At 43.2% G+C, this 24,730-nt stretch overlaps 1 protein-coding gene and 1 long non-coding RNA gene across 8 annotated transcripts; one reads left to right on the top strand and one right to left on the bottom strand.

Moving 5' to 3' along the window:
• Positions 1 to 7,444: 7,444 nt before the first annotated feature.
• On the bottom strand, positions 7,445 to 18,092 carry LOC135407644 (fas-binding factor 1 homolog). Of its 7 annotated transcripts, none has more exons than XM_064642869.1 (19): positions 17,953 to 18,090; positions 17,609 to 17,636; positions 16,382 to 16,475; positions 15,887 to 16,246; positions 15,145 to 15,222; positions 14,749 to 14,843; positions 14,338 to 14,428; positions 13,843 to 13,900; positions 13,262 to 13,417; positions 12,958 to 13,058; positions 12,474 to 12,652; positions 11,990 to 12,108; positions 11,750 to 11,872; positions 11,189 to 11,362; positions 10,262 to 10,438; positions 9,952 to 10,089; positions 9,760 to 9,859; positions 9,328 to 9,431; positions 7,445 to 8,752 (listed from the first exon to the last, which is right to left on the bottom strand). In XM_064642869.1, the coding sequence occupies exons 1-19, from the start codon at positions 17,953 to 17,955 to the stop codon at positions 8,684 to 8,686; spliced, it is 2,247 nt and encodes a 748-aa protein (XP_064498939.1). In that variant the 5' UTR covers positions 17,956 to 18,090; the 3' UTR covers positions 7,445 to 8,683. The 7 variants fall into 7 exon arrangements, with proteins under 7 accessions (XP_064498939.1, XP_064498940.1, XP_064498937.1 ...); XM_064642870.1 differs by having other exon boundaries at positions 13,262 to 13,354; positions 17,953 to 18,089; XM_064642867.1 differs by having other exon boundaries at positions 15,887 to 16,475; positions 17,953 to 18,092.
• Positions 18,093 to 18,165: 73 nt separating this feature from the next.
• Positions 18,166 to 19,876, top strand: LOC135407646 (uncharacterized). The gene is made up of 3 exons (XR_010426954.1): positions 18,166 to 18,319; positions 19,230 to 19,289; positions 19,557 to 19,876. It is a non-coding gene; the product is annotated as an uncharacterized LOC135407646 (long non-coding RNA).
• Positions 19,877 to 24,730: the final 4,854 nt, after the last annotated feature.

Raw genomic sequence — 24,730 nt, 5'->3', positions numbered from 1 at the left:
AAGCATGATGCTATTATTCATGACTGTAAGTGTTGTACTGCAGGGATCTCGTGTGTGAATTATAAAAATAAACTCTGCAGTTAGATGAATTCTTGCAGTTTTATAAATCAGGGGATCAGAGTATTGGCAGAGTGGTCAGAACTGGGAAAAGCTAGAAAGTTATATCTTTCTCTCCTACTGTCCCATTAATCAAATTATGAGCCTGAATCTACTTCCATTTTTACTCTGTCTTTATTAAGACATTATCTTAAAAAGTTTGCACATTATCTTTACCTGAGGTTGACTGACACCAAGTCCTTGATCTCAGCTTGTGCCTCCAAATGTCTTCTTATAAACATAATATTAAACCAAAGGAAAATGACTACAGAAATACAGGTAAATGTTTTTTAATTAATACACAGAATATTGATGTGCTTCCTAAGTATAAATAAATGCTTACTACTGACCATGGAGCTCATTTTTCTTGCACCTACCCAAGTTGTTCTGCAACTGGTAGACATGTCATAACTTAGAATACTCCCTTCATAAGGCCAGAAAATAAATTACAATTTTCTCTTATCCTTCTACAATGCCACAGAAATATACCTGACCTATTAAGGAGATGTAATGTCAGGATGCAAGGAAAAGTACAATTTTGATAGAGGGTCAGAAAGCGTGAAAGAAAGTAATGACACTTCATAAAGTTGACTAGTCATCCAAAACTGAGAGGTATCAGACCACTAAACTTGAGAAATTAGCAGTAACATACTTTCCTCTCTCTCTGTAAGCAGACTTGCCAGTTTAGCATTGGCTATAATTTCTGAAGGAAATTTGGTTCCAAACCAGTAACACAACAGAAGAGTTACATAAGTGAGAAATAAAATAGAAAAATCAAAACAAATACAACAAACCCCTAAACAAACAGAAATTGGAGCATTTTCCCCCACTCATTTAAAATATAAAATGTCTTATTCCAACTCACCCTATAGTTTCTATTGAGAATTTGCATCTCATTTCTTAATAAATGCAGAACAACTGATGAAAGATGATGTGCAGTCACCTGGTGATTACACTCCCACTGCAATGCTTGTGTTTATTTTTACTTGCAGAATGTGCTTCACTTAGCAAGAAACAAGCAATTTGGTTCCTCACTGAAAAAAAAAAATGCTTCTGTTTTACTGCTATTATCTCATTTAAAGGTACAGGTAGGGAAATATGCTGAATGTCTTCCTTTTGTGTTTCAGTGGTTTTAACATTTCTGCCTTTCCTAGTAACCCAGTTTTACAACTGCAGATACACACAGGTAGGAAACCATGTGTTTTTTCACAGTCCTTAAACTGTTCTTCCCTTGTGTTGTTATGTCTCAATCTGTGATATAAAATGTCAAATCTAAACATTATAAATTGTAATACTTAACCATCATAAAAATCAAATGCCTGAATATCTAGAGGTTTTTTGTAATATAAACTACACTGCTATAAATATTAGGTCTATTATTCTCAGATAGTTGGAACATTTCAATTTTCAGTTAATATTTTTTTTCCCGAAATCAATTCAGGAGCTCTTCATTATAGCCCAGTAAGAGACAGTTTCATTAAAGAAAAAGTATGTTTGTGTCTGACAGGTTGATCTAGAAATCCATACTCTTGTGTGAAGTTTACTCCTGTCGGTACCACCCAGCTCTGTTATAAAAGTTGTCTCCCATAGGTACACCAGATAACAGACACACGCTCTCCTCTGCTTGCGACCTGCACATTGTTTAAACCTCTTATTGATCCAACTAGGGAGTATTAGCTCAAATTGAACTAATACTTGCTTCCTTGACAGTGTAGTCTCATAAGCGGTGGTTGAAATGGTGAAATAGCAATGGAACACATCAGTTCCAGGTTTAAGGCTTGGGTCTGAAGAGAGCCACAGAAACAAGGTGTAAAGACTTGCACTACTGCACTGAAACTCATATGGGATTGTGACAGACCAAGATCTGTACAAGTGCCTGTGTAGCTCCTGTGGAGAGGAACACTGCAACAAATAAATTGTGTTAAATGTATGACTTTTTATGCTGTGAACATAGAAACTAATATGTTTTAATATTTGCCTACACCATAAAAAATAGGTAGCTAATGTTTTCCTCTAGGTATTTTTGTTGCTATAAATTTTCCAATATTAATATAAGATTGTTGATCAGGATACTAATAAGTGTCCTGTGCCTAGAATGTTCATAAAATATTTTTGATATAATGAATTTTATCGTAAACCCTGTGTCAATATGCAGACATTAAGAGATGTTCATTCAACCTTTAAAAAAAATAGGACAGCATAAGGAAAGTCTAATTAGTACACCGATGTTCTAAAATATAATTATCTCTAGAGGAAATTAGTATCTTAACATACAACAATGTGTAATATTAAATGAAAGTCACTCACAACTTCCTCAATGCTAACAACTCTTTATAAAGACAATTTATATATTCTACTCCTGGACAAACACTATGGGTTATAAAAAAGAAAGGTTTTTTGGGTTCTATTGTTTGTTTTTTAATGATTGTCAGAAATATATTTTTATATCAACCTTAAATCACTGAAAGAGCATTACGATATATTACATCCCCATTTTGTTAGACAATATTTTCAAACAGCGAGACGTAAGGGTATTAAGTCTCCCCAAATTAAGGGCTATTACAGAAAAAAGACTACCATAGTTTACTTTTAGTCTACTTTTTTTAAAATAACAGAAAAAAAGATAAATTATTTAAAAAAATAAAATAAATTATTAAAAAATTCATAGCTTTCTATAACTTATTCCCAAATCCAAATTCCCTAGTAGCCACAGTTTTCTGGAAATGAAATTAATTTCCGTAGCAACCAGCTGTGACATCACCAAATAATAGCTCAAAGGGAACTGGCAAACAAAATCAAAATCCTTTATTTGGGTACTTTTACTTCATTAAGCAGGGTAAGGAAGGAGAAAAATAAGAAGGGGGAAAAATAAAGAAAGAAAAAGAACTTTTATCACCATCATTCAGACTTATTTCTTCATTCATTCTTTTTTTTCAGTACTTACCATAAATAGTCACCAAGGATTGTGATGTCTTAATGCTACATTATGTTTTCTTCAGTTGCTAAAAGAGGATAGGATAATGATCAGGACTTTCATGCATTTAGAAATGTAAAACAAAAGAGTAATTGACATATAGATCATTTGCATATTTTGCACCATTCTTTGCTGCACCATGCTACCAAACTCACTAATAACCAGAGTCACTAAGCTTCAAATGAAATTTACGTTCCATTCCTAACAAACAGAAAATGCACTTGCATTCGTATGCCATGTGAATTTTTACATTTGTCACAGAATGAATACATGGATTGCAAGGACCATAGAACAAGACACATTTTCCCTCTAAATGGAAAACTATGATTTTGAATAAACAAAATAGATTTTATTAGCAATTTTTACCATTTTTGCATTTGAAAATGTGTGAAAATGTGTGAAATAGACAGCATGTAACTTTTTGTATGGCTTTTCCCAAGAAGTCTTGCTATGCCAAACCCAAAGAGTCTTGAAACTTAACATTTACATGTACCATGTTTTCACATATAAATGTCTTGCGATTTGTACTCAAGTTATTCAGACAGCTGCTGACCACAGTTAGTCAGCCTCCTCCAGAAGGCTATTTACAAGAAAAGGTAGAGAGTTTTGTTACTTTGTAGTGCAAAGAGAGCAAGAACAAGCTGCAAAACCCAAACAGGTTCATGTTTTCGGAATTCACATATAACTGTGTTTACATTTTTTATGTTAGTGCATCTAATAAAATACAAGCATTCAATGTGCAACTGTGCCCAAAACTTCTCTTTTTCAATGTAGGCGCCTAACAGTGAACCAGGCTTTTTTTTATAGGGAGTATGCACCCTAATAAACAGGAGAGTTACAAAGCAGTAAGCTGCCACTACCATAAAAAAATATTTTTAAGATAATTTTGCAGAACTGCAACTTCAGCAGAGCAAATAACAAATTTTTGGAAATCTTATTTTCTTATTGGGTCAAAAATTTAACTTTAAGTCATAAAATCACTTCCAGAAAGAAAGAATAGTTCATTTCCCAAACACTTTAAAAATGTAACTGCGATGCTTTCGAAAAGAGTGCAAATGGTATAATTATGTGTTTATGGCTTTTTGAAGCTAAGAAACAGAGAAATCCAGTTCTGTCCTTTCATTCAGGTTCTGACCTTCCATTTAAAAAATGTGTCTAAAATTTATGATTGTGAAGGAGATCTCAGCACAATACTGATGAGGCATCTGCTTAAACTTGCAGGGAGGCATGAAGCCCAGTTATGAAAAACTAGCTATGAAATGTGTGAAATTTTCTATTTGTTTCAGGCAAAAGAATTCATACATATTTCTACTGATGATAATTGAAATGTCAACACTGTTAATTTCATTTGAGAAAAGTCAGGGAAGGTGTCTTTCACACAGTTCTGAGGTTTTGTCTTGCTTGTCTACTGCAAATGGATTTCAGTGTAGACATACTTGTATATATTTTCGTCAATGAGCATACTGAAGTTCATCAATCAACCATTTTGACAGGGAAATGTGACAGAAATATTTATATATTTAACACAGTTGCCCTTTTTCCTTTTTTTTTTTTAATGCTTGAATCAAGGCTTCCTGATTTAAAGTTGATTCATATGTTTCAAATATTCCATTTCATGTATTGTTAATTGTCTTTCTCATTAATTGATTAAAACCCAGTGATTTCACCCCAGTTTAAATGCTCATGACCTAACTTGATAATATAATAAGTTTTGTAAATTATAGGTCTACAAAATGTTTTGCCAAATTACAGCAGTGTTATGGATTATACCAATTTGCCAAGAAATCTGAAAACACATGAATTTGTGTGGTTCCATGTCCGCTCTTTCCCTGGTATTAATTTTATTGACAGTGGTCTTTCACATTGTTGTAAAGCAATTACTTTATTTTATTTTCTCTTTGCCTAAAATACCTCTAAGTACCAATTTCAATAACTTAGTTTCTAATTTCCCCCAACTATTAGGCAGAAGAGATTTTCAGGTTTTTTAAACTATGCAAAGCAAAGTAGGCTCACACTTTAATAATTTCTTCTTAAGAGAAGCAAGAAATGAGGCAAGCACAGACAAGTTTTTTAGACATACCTTTTGTGACCCTGGCATTCTCAAACAAGTGAAGTCTTCTGGGCCACTGGTTGTTATTCAGAAACAAATGTATCCCCTCCCTTGTTAACGATTTTCACACAGCTTCTACTTATAAAGTCTCCAAATTTCACTTGCAAAATGCTGATTTATTTGTGCTTGTTCAAGCAGATTTTCAATAAATCTTGACAGAGGTGTACATATAATACACAGTTACTGGATACTTTTAGCAATTGTAAAATGAAATGGAAAGTATAAGCCATCAGGATTGAAACTGCTAATATATGATATGACTTGTTAGAATTTCAGCTTAGATTTTCTATTTGTTTAGTTTCTTCAATGGACTGCAATACATCAAGCACAGGAACAAGAATCACCTTAAATTTAGATTAATTCAACATTTTCACTGCATTTTCAAAATGTCACACGCTATTTAATTTTTATTTTAGCTCACTTCCTTGCCCAGCTATTTCTTTTCTGTGCAACTGTCCTTCCAAATATTGTATATATGTATATATATATATATATAGGTATAATAATTCTGAAAAACAAAGTGAGATAAGATATTGATATTTACATGTGGGGTTTTTTGGCTTTCTTCTTTCCTCACTTTTATTTTTAAGGAAGCAATGACAACAATTTAAAATAAATGAGTCCTATCATGTCAAATTATCTGTTTTGCAAAGGCGTTAGCATCAAAGGTGAAATGTGTGTGTATAAAACCAGATCCATTGGTACCGCTATTACATTCCATAGGAGAAGTCAGTTGCTCAGAATATATATACTGAATAACTACTTTCAGTAATTAACCTCCACCATCAACAGTATCATTTAGCATATGCTTCATTTTAAACATTTGAAATAAGACTAGTCATATAGCAAAAGCTAAAGCTCATGCCAAGAAATTTTATAGAGTGGGGCCATAAAGAGGCCTTACAGAAATGGTAGAAAAAGAAGTTTAAAGAATCACTTGTATTTGAAAGATAGATTGCTAAATAGTCAAGACTGACAGATAAATCACCTGCTACTATGCACTAGCACAAATGCACATATGGAAGATTGCCTTACTCTTCTTGCCAGCTTCCTCTACTCCTCTGCTCTTGAAGTAGCCTTTGTGTTGTGCTGGTCTTTCCCATCATTCTTTGACCATTTGTCAGAGCTTCCAAAGCTTAATAAAAATTGTCCCTGCATTGCTTAAGACATCACACTGCTGTCACCGCATGTCACTGGCTTGAGCAGTGTATCCTACTTACTTTAAATGCAGAAAAGAGAAGCTAAGAGAAGGTAACAGAATTGAACCTAAACTAAGCTGATCTAAGCTAAGCTTTGCTCTCTTACTCTTGCTTCCTTCACAAGTTCTTTTTTTTGCTGTTTTTCAATGTCTTATACACACTTTCTGATTAGTCGCTTCATTTTCACATGCCATAGCTGTGCTTCCAGTTGACCAGCCAGTCTTTGAGTCTCATAATCTTTGGAATGATGAAAGCTGTGAGCATATGTAAAGGTGCTGACAAACAGACACACGTAACAGGGAAAAGCTCCTGGAAAATTCTGCATTGGATGTAGAGACTATTGACATCCCTGATGGAAATGGCATAAATTCTAAGGTGTTTGAAATACTACATTTTTTCTAAACACTATGTGAACAGTAACAGAAAGCACACTAAAATATTAAAGAAGTGGATACAGCACATGTACAGTTACTGACAAAGAAACATATCTGAAAGCAGGTCGTTCACTTCTTTTATTAAAGAAAGTGACAAAAAGTTTTGAACTATACATGAGTGATGACACGCATTTATGTGATTAATGTCTTCACAGGACAGTGGAATTTCTAGAAATGAATAATTTACAATCAGATGAACAAACTTCTGAATGTGATTGACCTTTGGGAAACAAAGACTGTCCTCTTCAGAGGTCAGTATAGCTGAAATATACTTGTAGAGGATGGGAAGAAAGAAGCTAGCTGTCACAGGTTGCCTGAGTCATAACAAAATGCAAAGTGTCACTTTGGAAGCTTTTCCTCCTTTTACTGAGAGGACAAAATGTATAGTCATTAAAAATAAAAATGTAAAAATATTGCAAGGTGCATATTTAGTTTCAAATTTAAAAAATGCCTTTAAATGTGTGTCAGAAAAGTCAGGAAAGGTTTATGATTAGTATGACTAAATGACAAGACTGGTAAGAATGTGCAATTTTGTGTCCATTATTTCCCACAATGAATCACATTTTTGTAAGTGTCTGAGAATTAATCTTGTTTTCTTAAGCTAAGCAAGCAGCGTCAATGAAACTGCAACTGAACATTAACAATTCCTTTATTCATAATAATCACTAATGAAAGTAATGTATTTGATTGCACCAGTCAATAAGAAAGGTACTAAAGCACATAAAATCCATATCTATTAGTCTTCAATATGTATTAACTAGACAAGACAGAACAGTGTCAAAGCGTTAGCTTACAGGATATAAAATGCACCACTCGAAAAAGTCAAATAAGCAAGTACAATTTAATATTGCTCTCATCCTTCTAAAGTCTGCATTTTAGTTTGCTTTCAGACTTTCAATGCCAAGGGCACAAGTGACATTATACTCATTATAGAGTCATGGAAAGGCTTGGGTTGGAAAGGACCTTAAAGATCATCTACTTCCAAACCTTCTCCCATGGGCAGGGAAACATTCCACAACATCACAAACCCAGCCTCGAACACTTCCAGTGATGAGTACCCACAAGTTCTCCAGGTAACCTGTTCCAGTGCCTCAGAACCCTCACAGTAAATAATTTCCTCCTAAGATTTAATCTAATCTGTCCTATTTTAGTTTAAAATCATTCCCCCTTCTTTTTAATAATCTCTCTTTAAGTACTGAAAGGCCATAATGAGGTTTCACAGAAGCCTTCTCTTCTCCAGGCTGAACAACATCAGCTCTCTCAGCCCGTCTTCACAGCAGAGGTGCTCCAGCCTCCTCCATCTTTGTGGCCTCCTCTAGACTCACTCCAACAGGTCCACGTCTTTCTTGTGCTGAGGATCCCAGACCTGGATGCAGTACTTCGAGTGGGGTCTCACAAGGGCAAAGTAGATGGGGAGAATCCCTTCTCTCACCCTGCTGCCCACATGGGACACATTTGGCTTTCTGGGCTGCAAGCACACCCTGCCAGCTCACGTCCAGCCTGTCACCCACCAGCACTCCCAAGTCCTTCTCAGCAGGGCTGCTCTCAATCTGTTCATCCCCCAGTTTGGACTGATGCTGGGCAGGGGTTGCCCCAATCCAGATGTAACATCTCCCATTTGGTCTTGCTAAATCTTATGATCTTATCTGGCCCACATCTCAAGCTTGTCCAGGTTCATCTGGATGGCATTCAGGACCAGCTGTACAACATTGAATTATTAGCAGTGAATTATCGAACACTCTGACAATATTTGGAAAGAGAAGAAGCTGACAACTTGGAGTATTTATTGTTCACTTTCCTCCCCAGGTTGGAGGGCACATTATCCCTTGGTAGCGTGTTGGGGGATGTCACCTCCTCCAGTGGACAGGCATCATGCGGAGTTGGGTGCTTTCTTCAGGGACTCCAGGAAGACGCGCTCACCTTCCAAGAAATCAAGCTCCTGAGAAAAGAGGGATGGATGCGATGAGTATGAGAGAGTGACAGGGGCACATTCCAGGGTGATGCTCATGACAGAGGGAAGGATCCCAAACCCTCCTTCATGCAGGGAGCCACAGGCTGGCACTCATCCATGGTACCCCTTGGGGTGCATGGGGGGCCTCCTTATAATCTATAACTATGAGTAGAACCCACCAATAAAGACTCCAAGAGCACCCCTGCTTGGGCAAGGGCACATCTGGGAAGCAGGAGCCGATAGGAGAGAGTGGGGACTGAGCCAGAGTCTGGCAGAGCTGGCTTCACCCATGCAGGGATGGGGTGGGAGGAGGACAATCCTGGTGAGCTAAGGATGTTATCCATGAACATGAGACAAGCTGTGAGGAGACACCTGTCCTTGCTTTTGCTATTGCTCCTCTAATTGCCCCTGGTTTCTGCAACCCTGCCCAACCCAGCAGCTCAGTAGTGATCTTAGGAGACACCCCATTCTGTGTATATCAGGCTCAAATAACATTTTACCCAGCCTTGCTCCCACTCAGCTGGTTCCAAGCCCATTCCAGTCCCTGTATCCCACTGCCTCACCATCTGGGCCCTCTGTCTCAGCATCTGCAGTGTAGCATAGAGTGCAGTGGAGCTGTCTGTGCTGTCCCTGCAATACCACAGGCCATGCTGAGGGTGGATCCTGCCTGCAAAAGATACCTTACTGGATGGTGCATTGCTGTTGGAGGCTTCGCAGAGCAAACCTTTTTTTTTTTTGCTGACCACATGCACCTGTAGCAGTATCCTCCCCAAATTCCCAGTGCAAAAGGGCTTTAATCCACCAACCCCCCAGAGCACTGCCCTGGCTCAGAGAGTTTAGCTGAGCTCCTGCAGAGGATGAGGAGGCAAACTCACTCACAGATGACCTTTAGACATTAAAACTGCCTCCAAGAACATCCCAAGCCTCTTGATAAATGGACTACAAATGCAGTTGCTCTCCACACATCCCTTCCTATCAGCATCATGAAGTCTTACACGGTGTGCTGGAGAGGCTTTCCATAGGGGCACGGAGGTTCTGGGCTGAGTTGCACAGCTGTTCGAGCTGTCTCCTCTGCTGAATTGTGCTCAGCCAATCCTGCTCCATTCCCACAAGAAAGAGAAGCTGTTGGCAAATGTGCAGGCCCTCGACACAGTGGCCACAGGCCAGGAAGGAGAGGGTTTATTTGCCTGGTGCAGAAGCTCTTGATGCTGCCTCAACTGCTCCAACTGTCTCTGCATGGCCTGGAGCCTGTCCTGTTGTAGGGACTCTATTCGGTGTGCCTCCCGCAGGGCTCGCTTACCTACTCTATACTTCTGGGATGAGCGCTGCAAAGCGGAGTGGAAGATAAGAGACAGGGCCCCTTGCTGCTCAGGGGCAGGGCTTCTTTGCACATCCCCTTATTTCCAGGTCAGGATTAGGATACAGGACTTTGTGAAGCCCCAGATTTGCTCCCGGCCTCTGTACAGCTGTGAATTGCAGTGCAGATGCTACACTTACTTGAATCATGCTTTTAATTTCCTTCTTCTGCTTCTGGATGGTCTGTGTAATACTGTTCACCTTCTCCTTCTCTAGCTGCAGCTCATGCCAGGATTCATCTAGCTGCTCCCTGTCCCTCCTCAGCTGCTCCTCCTTGGCTCTCAGCCTATGGCCCTGGAAACTCAGCTCTTCCTGCTCCTAGGATGGGAACGGGAGAAAGAGTTGCATTACCTGACCTGTTCTGGACACTGTATCATGTCTTCCCAAGTAGATGATGGAGATCAGCTTTTGCTGATCTTCTCCTGTGGGCCAGTTTGGAGTGCATAGCTACATCACCAGGTACTCAAGCAGTGCCCTCATTCACCCACCATTGGGAGTCAAGACTGGCAGAGGTCTGGTTGTACAGACATACTCACATTCTTTTCCCAGAAAGAAGAGAGCCACTCACCACATTGCACATCCTAAGGTGTGCTCAAGGCATGGCAGATTGTCAGCAGTGGAAAGACTTGGCCTGAATGGTTATTTTCCACCCCACTAGTGCTTAAAAAGGCAGCTCTGCCGCACTGTCTGTGCCATATATCCACTCTTGGCAGCCCCAGGCAGGAGCAGAATGCAGCTGGACATGTGCCCACAGCACACAGAGGTTTTGCCTAAGCCACCTTGGAGGTTTCTTCTCAGCAGACTTAAAATGGAGGTCTGCTGCTTCTGCTCTGACCGTCCAGGCTCCTCACAGGCACAGGAAAGAGACAGAGAGGACTGATGCTTCAGTCAACATCTAAGACACATTGGTGGAAGCTGTTCCTCAACAGCCAGGTTCTTACCACACCGAGTGATGTCTCTGACTTTACACCTGGAGGCAGCACTGAATGGCTTCTCTGTGGGCAGGACCCACCCCTGGAGCCTGCCAGGTGGTGTTGGAGGCCATGGGAAGGGGCTCCACGATAGTACCTTGGCCAATCTCATCCTGGTGCAGTCTATCTGCCGGGACTGCTCCCTCTTCTGCTCCAGCCACTCCTCCCTCAGCTTCTCTTGGGTGTGGAATTCTGCCCACTCAGCCTCCAGCTTCCCTCGCTCCTCTGAACACTTCTGCAGCATTGACTTCTGCTCCTCCAGCAAAGTGTTCTGGAGAGCATGGCAAGAGAGGCAGAGAAGAAGCCCTAAGTCCCATCTGCCAGGGTATTTTTCACATTAGACACATCATTCCCATTAAACCCCACACAATAACTGGTCCGTGTCCAGAACTCTGCAAGGAGAGCTCTGGTTTCTGCTCCACAAGAACCAGCATGAGACATGCAGGCACACAGCAGCCTCTGGCATCTGCACGCTAGGAGGCTGTTTTGGATGGCGATTCCCCACGTGAGCAGGTGTGGAATGAAGAAAACAGAGCTCAGATGAAGGAGGCTGAAGCACCCAGAACCCAGTTCTTTCTGTCATCATACGCTGCAGTGCAGCGCTGCACAGACTGACAGCACATGTGAAAAGCACCTGGCCCTGTGCACCAGCCCTCACCTTCACCCTCTTCAGCTCTTCTCTCTCCATGGAGAGCTGCTGCTTCATGAATTGTTGCTGCTTCTCCAGTGAACACTGCAGTGATTTTGCTTTGGCTTCCTCCACCATGGCCTTGCCGCGCTCCTGGGTTCGGACATGGGAGGAGAGACAGATGCCCTTCCCAGACTCCAGTGAGTGAGGCACATGACCCATACCCACACAGGAAGGCTGAAGTGGGCAGAGGACACAGACTGGGCTCACCTGCTCCAGCACCTGAGTCTGCTCACTCAGCCTGGCCTCCAGTTTTGCAATCACCTCCTGGAATTGGCTCCGCTCCTTCGCCATGTCCCTCTGCTGCTGCCACAGCCTGTCCTGGAGCTCTGGAGGAGAGGCAGCAGCAGGGCCATGAGCAGCATGAGCTGGGATACCCCCACTCTATCCACACCAGAGCAGCATGAGCTGGGATACCCCCACTCTATCCACACCAGAGCAGCATGAGCTGGGATACCCCCACTCTATCCACACCATATTCACAGCAAAACTGCACCTACATGCGCTCACCACCTGCTGCACATCCCCAAGACTCTCTTTTGTCAAGGGGAGACCCTGAGATGTTGGGTGGCCAAGGCAAGCAAGGCTTTGCCAGCCTTAGCTGGACTGACTTTCTCCAAAAAACTCATTAGCAGAGGTGAGGGTCTACAGGTGTAGGTTCCACAGGAACGAATCCCACTTTGATGACACGTACCCTTGAGCTGCTTGTCCGGCTTCTTGGACATGGGACACTTTTCCTGCTCCTGGGACATGGGATGTTGCTGTGCTGGGGCGGTGTCCTGCCTCTGCAGTGGGAGCTGAGCTGCTGGCTGCTCCTCCTGCTGCAGCCGCTCCTCCTGCTGCCCACTGTTCTCCACTACCTTCATATGGCTCCTGCCCAAGAGGTCACAGCAAGAACAGAGTGTTGCTTTCTTGGCTATACCCAGCATGCTGGGGATGTGCTGGCAGTGGGGGTGGCCCCTCCTCCTTGTCATCCATAGCAGTGTTGATGAGAATGAGCCACTACCTTGGCCCCCTGTGGGGCTGCTCTCTGCCACCACCAGGTACACACTGATGTGGCCCTGCCACCACCAGGGATGGACTGGGGAAGCATCCCAGCATTCCCACCTCAGGGGAGATGGACAGGGCTGTAGGCAAGCACCTGACAGAGGAGGTGAGAACAGGCCAGAGCCTGCTACCTGTGGGCACATGCAATGAGATCCAAGTCCTCCTGGTGCCGCTGCTGGAGAAGCTGCAGTAACTGCCTTAGCTGTGCCTGCTCCATCTCCAGTGTCCGGACCTGCCGGACACCCAGAGAGAAGGTCCTTGTGCAACCCCAGGGACAGAGTTCCTACAGCAGCACTTTGGGGCTGTAGGCATCTCTGGACAGCAAGATTTCTTCTATCTGCTCTGTCACTCTGATGCTACTTGGAGCAGACATGGCCCCTTCTCCTCCCTCTGCATTACCTGTCATCCCCCCACCCAGGAGGCAATGAGGCTCACCTGGCCCTCCAGCTGTGACACATGAGCTTGGATGTGGAGCAGTGCTAATAAGCAGCTTGATGCAGACTGGAGATGTGACTCAGCTGCATTAACCTGATGGGACACAGGGATGTTGTCAGGCAGGTAAAGCACCAGACAGACCATTTCCTCCTCGCTCTGGAACAGCAATCCATCCCTAGCCCACTGCAGCCCTTCCTCTATCCTTCTCCTGCCCAACCCCACTGCTGGTGGGTCCTTTCTCTCCAGAAGCAGCCCCTACTCCAGACACAAGGATACTGGGCTTTGTTGTAGGGGGACAGATTCAAGGAGAAGAGTGTGATTCCTCTGGGAGACAGTGTGTATCCTACCACCTGGGCAGGGTGAGGAGATTCATCTAGAGGAGAAATGTAGGATTCCAAGACCAAACAAGAGCTGCCTCTGCAGTCAAAGCTCTAATTCCCTTTCAGTTGCTTAGAAACAACTTCACAGCTCGTCTCTGATCCCCACTGTTGACTTGAATGGAGTGAGACTAGGGGCAGTATTGGCCTGCCTCAGCCCCAGCCCTTAGGACTCTCAGGCTCTCTCCTGAAATTTGGGCTCACCTCTAGAAATTCCAATTCCTCCTCCAGTCTGTTGAAGAGATCATCCTCTAGCACAGACCTGTGACACAAGCCTGGGTGTTAGCAGCACCCCACGTGAGATTGGCGAATGTACCTTGGGGACAGCCAGGCCAGGCAGGGGGAGGTGCAGGTGACCAGACAGGAACAGTGCAGCAGCCACATCGTACAACACAGAAAAATGAAGCGAAAATAGCACTGGGATAAAAGCAGTGTTGGGGAATTGCTCTGTTTAACAAGTAACTGTTACAAGAGAGATTTACAGAAGATGTACAGGGCTGAGGAGCACCCAGCTCTTGCTGGAAAGCTTCAGGCTCTGGGGTCCCAGTTCCCAAAGGCATCACAGATAATTCACATTCCCATGCAATGGCTATTGGATCAGAGAATGAGGTGGAGAAGTCAAGGACAAGCAGATCAGAAGAACTTGGAGGCTACAGAGAGATCCCCAAGAGTGATAAGATGTGTCTGAAAGGCACTCACTTCTCACTGGCCTGTGAGCAGGTGTCACGGGCTCTCAAATTGCTACCATCAGTCGGCTGAAAAGCTCTGGCACATTTAACAGTATATTCATCTGGAAACCAGACATGGAGTGATTAGGACAATGGACATAGACATATTCCTGACTCTGTCTCTCCAAAGGGGAATCTACTGTGTCTCCATGGGCCACTGCTGAGCTCAGTGCACCCCATGTCCCTGCCATGCCACAAAATGGGGATGGAATGATCCTGCAGATTGAAAACCTGCTCTAAGGATGGCTGGTCATAGCCTGGGCAGCATTCCCATGGCCAGGGGTGATGCTGTGGCTCCTGCCTTTTGCTGGGTTCTTTTTGAAGGGCAGGGGGACCCTCTCTGCCTATGACTGTCCAAACGATACAACCACATGATACGCACCTGGGGCTCTGACCTTTTGGGAGGGATCTGGCTTTGCAGACTGCAACAGTTCTACTGAGGCTTCTTTCATGGTGCTGAGCTGAGGGACTGGCTGACTGCATGGGTACAGAGACACAAGTAATGCTCAGCAGTGTCACAGCTCAGGGAGAGGTGCACAGGCATTTGCCTGATTGCCATTTTTGTCAGTTTAAATCTTTGCTGTCCCCTGAGATCAAATAGGCAAGAGCCTGATGATTCTTCAGAGCTGCCTTCCCTCTCAGATACAGAGGTCCCACAGCAAAGGGATCACTGATAGGTACCCACTCTCCCCATTCCCCCCTCTCCTCACACACACAGCTGCTTTCTGCAGGACACCTCTCCATGGGAGAGGTGAGAGAGAGACAAATGATACCTTACCTGGAGCCATCTGTGCTCTGTGCCTTGTCCTGTGGGGTAGTTGTCTGTTGTGGTGCTCTTGTGGAGGCATCCACCTGGCTTCAAGCACAAAGCATCCAATGGGAGACAGCCAAGGAGAGGATGAAAGATGAGACCCTTGCCCCTGACACCCATTCCTGCCTCACAGCTGACAGCCTGTCCCAGTTAGCTGTGGCAGGATTCAGCTTTTGATTTCAGAAGGAGCACAGACACCTCAAAACCTCCATCACTGGTGTTCCTTCTTGCTGCATCCATCTCCTGCCTCTGGCAGAAGCAGCCCCAGCTAATACACCTCTGCCCATGACACATGGCAGTTTGTCTGCAATTCACTTCTGAGTCCCATCTGGGTGGCACAAGTCTGAACCTGATTCCAAGTGAACTCAGTACAGGAGGTCCTTTGCTTGCAACTAGCAGGAATGAAAGGAAATGGAGGTAGGAGCAAGGATGGTGGGGGAGCTTTTTGGGGTGTGCTGATCCAGGACAGCTCCATGGGATCTGGGGCCACGTGTGCAATCTTGACCACAGATGGAAAGAGAGCCCAGAGCTGGGATGAGGCAGTGGGCTGGGTCAGTGGTAGAAAGCCCCATGTTATTACCCTCATCTGAGAGAGGACAGTGCTTAGAATTAATTTCCTAAATCTAAGACAAAGATTTCTGAGAAGTCCTGCTGGAGCAGCTACATGTGGAGCAGATGGGAGACCTGCAGCCATTGACCGTGCCTTTACCTGGCAGGAGTGTGGACGTCCAGCTCTTCACCCGGAGCGTCCAGGGCTTTCGCCTGTGCTTGAGATTTCTTGAGAGCCAAGGCAGCACTCAGACAGTTCTCCTCCTCCTTCAGTGGGTCAGCTTTAGCTCCTGCCTTCTCTGTGGCCAGGAGCTGGCTGGCAGGGACAGGCTGGCTGTCTGCAGCAGGGCTGGTCTTTGCTGGAGGCTGTGGCTCCAAATCTACAAACTTCTCATCTTTTGAGCTCCACCAGTCACAGCTAGTCCTTTTGGCCTCCCTGACAAGGCTGTGACTGGCTGGTGGAGGAGATTTGGAGTGAGCCTCCTCTTTCAGTTTGATACTGTTCTGGGATGCACGCCGGCTGCAAAGAGAAGCAGTCACATACCTGCCTGCAAGGGGACCCTGCATGTGAGGGGACGCTGGGAACCCTGCCCACCCCACTGCAAGGGCAGAATGGCTGGTAAATGGAGCTACAGACACACACAGAGCACAATACCTCACAAGCTGTGTATTTGTCGTCTGGTCTTTGAACTCCGAATGCTCATGCTCTCCAAAGACACATTTTTTCTTGTCTTGATCCCCTTCCTTCTCTGTTCAGACAACCAGCCTTGAGTAAGTACCCAGAGGAGCAGCTGTCTGCAAAGACACCAGCCCTCCTCCTCTTCCTCCTTCCCTGCAGTTCCTCCTGGGATTGCTGTCTCTGGGAAAACACAGCTGGAAACATCTTCACTGGAAAATCTAAGTGTGGATGGGAACACCTTCTTCGTTTGGAATCAGCCTACATCCAAATGCAACTGAGTCATGGCTACAGTGCAAATGCTACCAGGTTGCCTCTAGGGCAGAGTATGACACTTTTGCATCAGCCACCTTCCCTTCTTACTACTACAGAAATGGCAATTCCTCTGCAAGGGCATTAGAAACCAACCTCGCTCTCCCAAGATAATGCTGTCACATCTGACGACCTTCCCAGTGTTGCTGGCTGGGCTCAGCCAGCTGCTTTTTGTTCTTCTTATCCAGTTCTAACTCCCTGTGCTCTCTTGCTTGTAACTTCCAGGAAGAGTATAAGGATACTGCTCTTGCAGCTACCAAGCTCGCAAAGCAGGGGTAGGAAAGCTCCCAATCTCAATAAGCCTTACTCTTTTGAAACCCCCCAAGAAGGCTGCTCTCCAGCCTCATCAGCATAATGCCCTCCTTGCCGGGCTAAAGAGAACTCCCAGGACTTAAGCCAGTATTAGAAGAATAAAACATTTAGCTTCACTTAGCCAGCAATGAGACATTTTTATCAAGTGAACCTGCTGCTTCCTATTCAGTTAGTCCCTGGCCACAAGCAGCCCTTGATCTGTGAGCTCTCACCCTGCAGTGTCTCAGAGTCCTGGACAACCCCAAAAGCACTGTTTCAGCATCATGGCTGCAAGAGGCCTCCAACCAAGCAGTTAGGGAGGAGAAGAACAGAAATAAAAGCATAAATTACCCCCTAGATTTGGGAATGACCCCAAAAGAGGAATACAGGGCCTCAGTAAGTAAATTGCCTTGATGGGAGAGGCAGGTGAGCATCTCTGGTTCAGGAAAGATGCAATGCACTCAACTGCAGCTTTCAGACAAGGATTCTGGAACATTCAAGCAGCCAGGGATGCTACCTGTGCCCAATGTACCCCATCCTCTGTCCCATGCATTTCCAGGAGATAAGGCACTTACATACATGAATGCACCGGAGTGTACATACCTCCAAAACTCTTCTTGCTATTTTCAGCCTGTGGAGAAAGACAGGTTCCCTCATTAGAACATAAAGCAGGTCTGACCCACACCTTCCAAAAACACACTAAGGCCAGAGGTATCCCATAAACAACAGTACAGCCCTCCTCGTACTCTTTGGGAATTGGCATGTGAAATGCAGAGAAACCACAGGGATATTTCCAACTTTAGAAACAGCAGTGAGCATAGCCCCTCTGAGCACCGGCCCTGCAGAGCCTCCAGCCCCTGGGATCCCTCCTACCTTCCAACAGAGGAGACAGCACATCCGTTTGTTTTGGAGATGACATTCTTGCCTTCAGGCCCTATAACACTCACCATGGCAGTCTGTCCCAGCCTTCCCGTGACCCAGCAACTCGGTTTATGGCTTGTTCCGATGGCCAGTGGGGCGAGATGGAGGCCTCAGGGTCAGGATGGAGCCCGCCGGTTCCGCGGCGTGGAGCTCCCGCCGCCTCCGCCGCGGTGGTGCCGTACGCGGTTCCTTACGTGTGTTCTCGGAGTTCCAGGTTGCCACGGCGATGACACTGCCGCTCCTAGAGGATCATCAGAGACGTCTCCACAGCCCCAGCGCCACAGGCTCTTCTCTAGCCCCGGGACCACCCTCCCTCCCTGGGCTGAGGGAAGTATCCCCAACCCTACTTCGTGCAGTGAACCACGGTCTGGCACTCATCCGTGGTACCCCTTGGTGTGTATGGTGGGCCTCCCTGTAGCCCATGACCTCACATTGCAAAGGCACCCACAGACAAAGGGCACATCTGGGAAGCAGGAGCTGATAGGAGAGGATGGGGACATCACTAAGCCAGAGTCTGGCTTCTCCCACACAGTGATGGGATGGGAGAGGGACTAACCCAGTGGGCTGAGGGTGTTATCCATGAATATGAGACAAGCTGTAAGGAGACACCTGTCCACCTGTCCTTGCTTCTGCTATCACTCCTCTATTGCCCATGAAGCTACAGTCCCAGCCCAGTGGCTCTGCTCTCTCTGGAGCTGGCAGAGAAAATAGGACTACTTGGGCTCAAGTGGTATTTGTATTACTTCATGAACATCTAGCTAATATAAAATAAATGGTAGCACTATTAAACTTTTATGTAGAAGGTAAAACTCTTTACCCCTCCCTGAAGAAACATTTGCAACTTTTTCTTTTTGCCAACATTTTAACTTTAGCTGGCCTGATCGGAAGGCGAAAAACAGCTGTTGCAGCAACATTTGAATAGGTTTTGTGGGGTATACTTGGGCGATTTCTCACATCTGGAAAAGAAAAATCTTCATCTCTGAACATGTTTTCTCTGAAAGAGTATTCCTGAGGTCTCATCAATAACAATGTTTGCAAATGCTAACATAACTAATTTCTATATCAGTGTTTTCCCATATATTTTTTTTTCTGCTACCACTGTTGGATTTTTTTAATGTTTGGGCAAATTATGACAACTATGAACTAAAGGGAAGGTGACTCTTTAGTTAAGCCTGCCAAAACTAAGAAACCCCTTGTGTTTTCATATCTTTTTCTCTTTTATATTTTTTACCTTCAGTCTTGTTCATTGCTTTGATCAAATGACAAGTCGTGTTCATTTAACGGCAATTCCCTTTCATTACAGAAACAGTGAGGAAACAATTTCCGGTCTTACTGGAGGACCTGGAAGTTCTAGATTTTCTAGGTAATTTTTATCACAAATTCCTTTATCTACATAATCATTTGAAATCCATCAGAGAAATTTCATTCTTACAAAAGACAGCACAGCAGAGCGGAACAATAAACTTAAATGCTGCCACTCTAAAAAAGGTTTTAAAATATTAGTCTAATTGCTTTCAAAAGTGTAAATTAAGCCTTAATAGTCAGAGCAATAGAGATCAATATTCCCAGTGGAATTACAACAGGAATTATACTGCCTGTTGGTCTGAACTACTAATGAACTCTTCTGCAGGTTTCCTCAGGGTTGCACTGCTCAGTGTGGAACACTTGCAGTGAAATGGCGATGACTACTGAATGGGTGCTGAGTGCAGTATACACCAAGTACTCTACACATCTATATGCAGTCAGAGACCAGTGAATCTTGCCAGAATGTACAATGTTAGAAGGAATGCTAAAAGCACATTCCTAACCCAGAAGAACATGCATGAAAAAGTGTGAATTCAGAAGAACCCGAGGAGTTAATGAAAATGAAGATGGAGGAGTCTGGTTTTTAAGATTGCACATAGCAGGGAAGAAGATTAATAACTAGAGCTGATAAACCTTTAAGGTTAATGCAGTTTGTTTTTACTTTGTGTGAGGCTAGAACTGAGATATAGGAACTTAAGCTAAAAAAGCATACTGTTACATGGCACATCTAAGACACACTGGTGGAGGCTGTTCCTCAACAGCCAGGTTCTCACCACACCGAGTGATGTCTCTGACTTTACACCTGGAGGCAGCGATGAATGGTTTCCCTGTGGGCAGGACCCATCCCTGGTGTTGGAGGCCATGGGAAGGGGCTCCACAATAGTACCTTGGCCAATCTCATCCTGGTGCAGTCTATCTGCCAGGACTGCTCCCTCTTCTACTCCAACCACTCCTCCCTCAGCTTCTCTTGGGTGTGGAATTCTGCCCACTCAGCCTCCAGCTTCCCTTGCTCCTCTGAGCACTTCTACAACATCGTCTCCTGCTCTTCCAGCAAAATGTTCTGGAGAGCATGGCAAGAGAGGCAGAAAGAAAGCCCTAAGTCCCATGTGCCAGTGGATTTTTCTGTGTGCTAGAAGGATTGCAATTCCACATGTGAGCAGGTGTGGAATGAAGAAAACAGAGGTCAGATGAAGGAGGCTGCAGCACCCAGCACCCAGCTCTTTCTGTCATCACACGCTGCAGTGCAGCGTTGCACAGACTGACAGCAAATGTGAAAAGTACCTGGCCACGTGCACCTGCCCTTACCCTCACTCACTCCAGCTCTTCTCACTCCATGGAGAGCTGCTGCTTCATGAATTGTTGCTGCTTCTCCAGTGAGTGCAGAGAAAAAGAATTCACAGAAAAACTGCACATACTTGTGCTCACCACTTCTGCATATCCACAGGACTCTGTTTCGTCAAGGGGAGGCCCTGAGATGTTGGGTGGCCAAGGCAAGCAAGGCTTTGCCAGCCTCAGCTGGACTAAGTTCCAATGACTTCATTAGCAGAGGTGAGGGTCTACACTGTGACTCTGCTTGTCTGTTATTCCAGAGGTGGAACCTATACGTCCCATTGGAACGAATGTCACTTTAATGAAACGTGCTTTCGAGTTGCTCATCCTGCTCCTGGGACATGAGATGCTTCTGTGCCACTAGGGCTTTGTCCTGGTTGTATGACAGGAGCTAAGCTGCTGGCTGCTTCTTCTCATGCCACAGCCTCAGCCCCTTCTGCCACATCTGTTGACACTAGTTCTCCCTTCTCATTTATGGGGTAGGTATGCTCTCCTTGGCCTTTCTTTTCTGACCTATGCCCTAATAGAATCTCTTATTGTTTTTCACATCCCTGGCCAAGTCCTGTTACATCTGTGACTTAAAATTTTAAAAAATATATTTACAGGAAGGACTCTTATCAGAACTCTTCATAGTTTCAAAATCTTTAAAGAGACTGGGTGTAATTCAAGGAAGAAGATTCATTTGCAGCTCAAATCCCTTTCAATACAGATGCAGTACCGCCTGTTAGTTACTCTCTTCTATAGTTTATTCAACTATGCCTTGCCTGCGTCAGGTAATTGAAGGTTAACAGCACAGATTATTTAACCAAGTGGCCTGCACCACATGTCTTGCAAAGATATAAGAAAGGCTATTTGATGTTGTAGCAATGACATTTGATTAGACTTTCCCACTTCAAAGTTTTGACAGCACTCAAATAGAAAGCAATAACATTATGTTCTCTGTTTCTCTAAATTCTGTCGAACAACAGTTGAGATTTTGCAGATTTATACCAAACAATGAGTACAATAAGTCCACTTTGTTAAATGCCAGGTAAAATTGAGGCTTGGTGAATAATACCTTGGTGTTGTTCATAATTGCTACCATTAGAGATGGCATCTCCTTTTTTTTGTTTGTTTTGTTTTTTGACCCCCTCAGGGGTCAGTATGCTTAATCACAAGTCAATCTGAATACAGAAACACTACAGACCTCCAGGAATTGAACTCTGGTCTTTGTGTGTTTCTTCCAACTCAGGATAGCCTATGATTCTATGATTTCTTAGTTAATAAGCCTTACTGGCAGTGGTGGAGGGCAAACACAGACAAATACCTACTTCCAGGTTCAGAAGGGGGTTAAATTTTCTTTCACAGCTCAGCATTTACTATCAAAATTTTTCTTATGTTTTAACTTCACTGCTCACTATTTTTTATTACTAGTGCCCAGGTAAAGCAAGATGATAATTTAATAGTATTACATGGCTTCTAGACTCAATATAGTAATTTAACATCACTTCTTGTCATGAGAATTTGCCGCACTTATGTACAAGAGTCTCTGGTCTTCACTGACTAGTTGATATGCACTAAAGAATCATCTGCATGACAATGAACTGTTATAGAAGGACATCCTAGTATCACCAGCAACAATGCAGGGAAGACAGTGTTTAGCTACTATATTTGTATTTCAGGGATACCTAGAGTCAGTATATGTGTTGTAATGACAATAAACACTCTAATTCTGCTGCTAACTCTCAAGCATGTTAAGTGACATTTATTAGCGTGTAACATTTTTAAATTGGCACACTTATTTATACCAGTTTTATGTTAAGTTTTGGAAGACTGTGAAAATTCTTGAATACTAGTAGAAAGTTAATGCTATGTCAATATCTAGAAAGGGTAAATTAAACTGGGTAATAGATATGGTTAGTTATAGGCCTGTCAGCCTGCTATCGATCCTGAAGAAAATAATGGAGCAGCCACTACAGGGTTTGATTAAAAAAGAATTAAGAGGAGTTAATATAATTAATGTCATTAATTGACATTATGCACTTATGAAAACTAAGTCTAATCACTCCAACTTAGTATCGCCTTTGAATATAACTGTAAATTTGGAGGATACACTTGATCTCTTCCTTTGACTTTGAATCTTTCCATTCTGATGCAGTGAGTGGAACAATACAAAATCCCCTTGGTGTATATTATATGGAATAAAGTCTCGTTAACCATGTATCTTGAAGGACTTGGTAGAATTTGCTTCTTGGTCCATCACTAATAAAAAAGCATTAATAAATTTTTTACTGGCAAATATTGTACATAATAAATACTGGTTCATTGAATCAAAAATAATGATGATTGCTCACATAAAGTCACTCATAAACTGACTTACAATATAATAGGTGTAAAGAGAATTATTCAAGCAGAAAAGTGTAGGATATTCTGGCAATCTGAAGAATTATAGAATGGTTTGGATTGGAAGGGACCTTAAAACTCATCTAACATGGGCAGAGTCACCTTTCACTAGAACAGATGCCTCAAAGCCCCATCCAACCTGGACTTGAATAGTTTCAAGGATGGGACATCTGCAGTTTCTCTGGGCAACTTATTACAGTGTCTCGTCACACTCACAGTAGTGAATTTCTTCCAAATATCTAGGCCCCATCAAGTACTGGGAGACTGCTTATAAGCTCTCCCTAGAGCCTTCTCTTTTCAAGCTGAACAACTCCAACTCTCTTAGCCTTTCCTCATCGAAGAGGTGCTCCATCCCTTGGACAATGTTTGTGGTCTGCTAGACCCACTCAAGCCAGTCAAAATCCTTCTTGTGCTGAGGACACCAGAGCTCGATGCAGTACCCCAAGTAGGGTCTCACGAGGGCAAAATAGAGGGGCAGAATCACCTTCCTCAACTTGCTGGCCACGCTGCTTTTGATGAAGCCCAGGATGTGTTTGTTATGCATGGCTGCAAGCACATATTTCTCGCTCATGTCCAGCCTTTCAAAAACCAACTCTCACAAGTCTTTCTCCTCTAACAGTGCTACTGTCGTAATTCTGACCAAAACAACCCCCAAAAACATAGTTATTAAAGTAAAATACATAGTAAATATGTGTATCACTCACTTTGACTGTGAGTGAAAAATGAATGAACAAATAAATAAAACTTTTTCAATGGAGAAATATTCTAATTGGAGTAGAATTTTTATTACCCCTGACTCATACATATATCTAGGCCTGACATGGATATGACTGGAATACTGAGTCCAGTTATGGTGTCTGTACTTCATTTCCCTCCCCCACCCGAAATAATATTAAAAATCTCAAGTTCAAAGAAAAGTTGAAGGTGTTATTCAAGAGTGCAAATTATCACATTCTGGTAGTCTTCCCAAATTGCTTGTTTGTAGTATCCCTTTCACATTTTTATAAGTAATTGTCAATATGGAATTCCATGTAGATTTGCACATTTCCTCTGTGTTTTCTTTCCTAACCCTAGTTCCTACCCTCTAACTCGTGACCAGCAACATCTCCTTTTCCGCTTTTGTCATGCACATAACGACAGATTTGAAAGGAGCACCCTCTGTTTAGCTAATCAAGGAAGAGGCTAATAGTGACACAATCACAGGCTATAGGTCCCTACTGAGGTTCAGAAATCTGATTAATCCAATTAGTTCTTCAATCTAAGGGAGAAGAAACAATGGGTAGATCATCAACCTGTGTGAATTCAGTCTGGAAATAAGACACAGATTTTCACACTACGTAGTAATTAAATACTGGGACAATTTAGCAAAACTGAACAGATTTTCCATTATTAGAAATTTATAAATCAGTATTAAGGTTTTTTTTTTTCATTTCCTCTCCACCCCCCCAAACATGTTGTAGTTCAGCACATCTATTAGATATTAAATAAGTATTAATATCTGTATTAAATATAAATTAAGTGTTAAATATGATTCCAGATTAGTTTGTTGGAGTACTGTACTTCACTGCCTTATTTGGTATTTCCTAAGTGGAAAATTCTCTAGATAGCTGGCTTTGTTTGGTTTATGTATCAAATTGGTTTTACTGTTTTAGTCATTAATTTCAAGATGAAAATAAGTGTTTAATTATGGAACATGTGATTCTCATGAACACAGAAAATTATTATTTATCTCTCTTTATCCTAAAGTTACACAAATAACTGTAGTGCAATTTTTCTGTTTATCAAACA

Source organism: Pseudopipra pipra, chromosome Z, assembly GCF_036250125.1.
Source record: "Pseudopipra pipra isolate bDixPip1 chromosome Z, bDixPip1.hap1, whole genome shotgun sequence".
NCBI lineage: Eukaryota > Metazoa > Chordata > Aves > Passeriformes > Pipridae > Pseudopipra > Pseudopipra pipra.
Note: the sequence above shows the minus strand (reverse complement) of the source record. Positions and strands in the feature narration are given on the sequence as shown.

Excerpts from the sequence above, each read along its gene's own strand:
- LOC135407644 (XM_064642867.1), bottom strand. Across the intron at positions 13,901-14,337 it reads TGCTCACAGGCCAGTGAGAA|GTCTGTGCTAGAGGATGATC; the intron begins GTGAGTGCCTTT and ends CTTGTGTCACAG. Across the intron at positions 13,059-13,261 it reads TGTCACAGCTGGAGGGCCAG|GTCCGGACACTGGAGATGGA; the intron begins GTGAGCCTCATT and ends GGTGTCCGGCAG.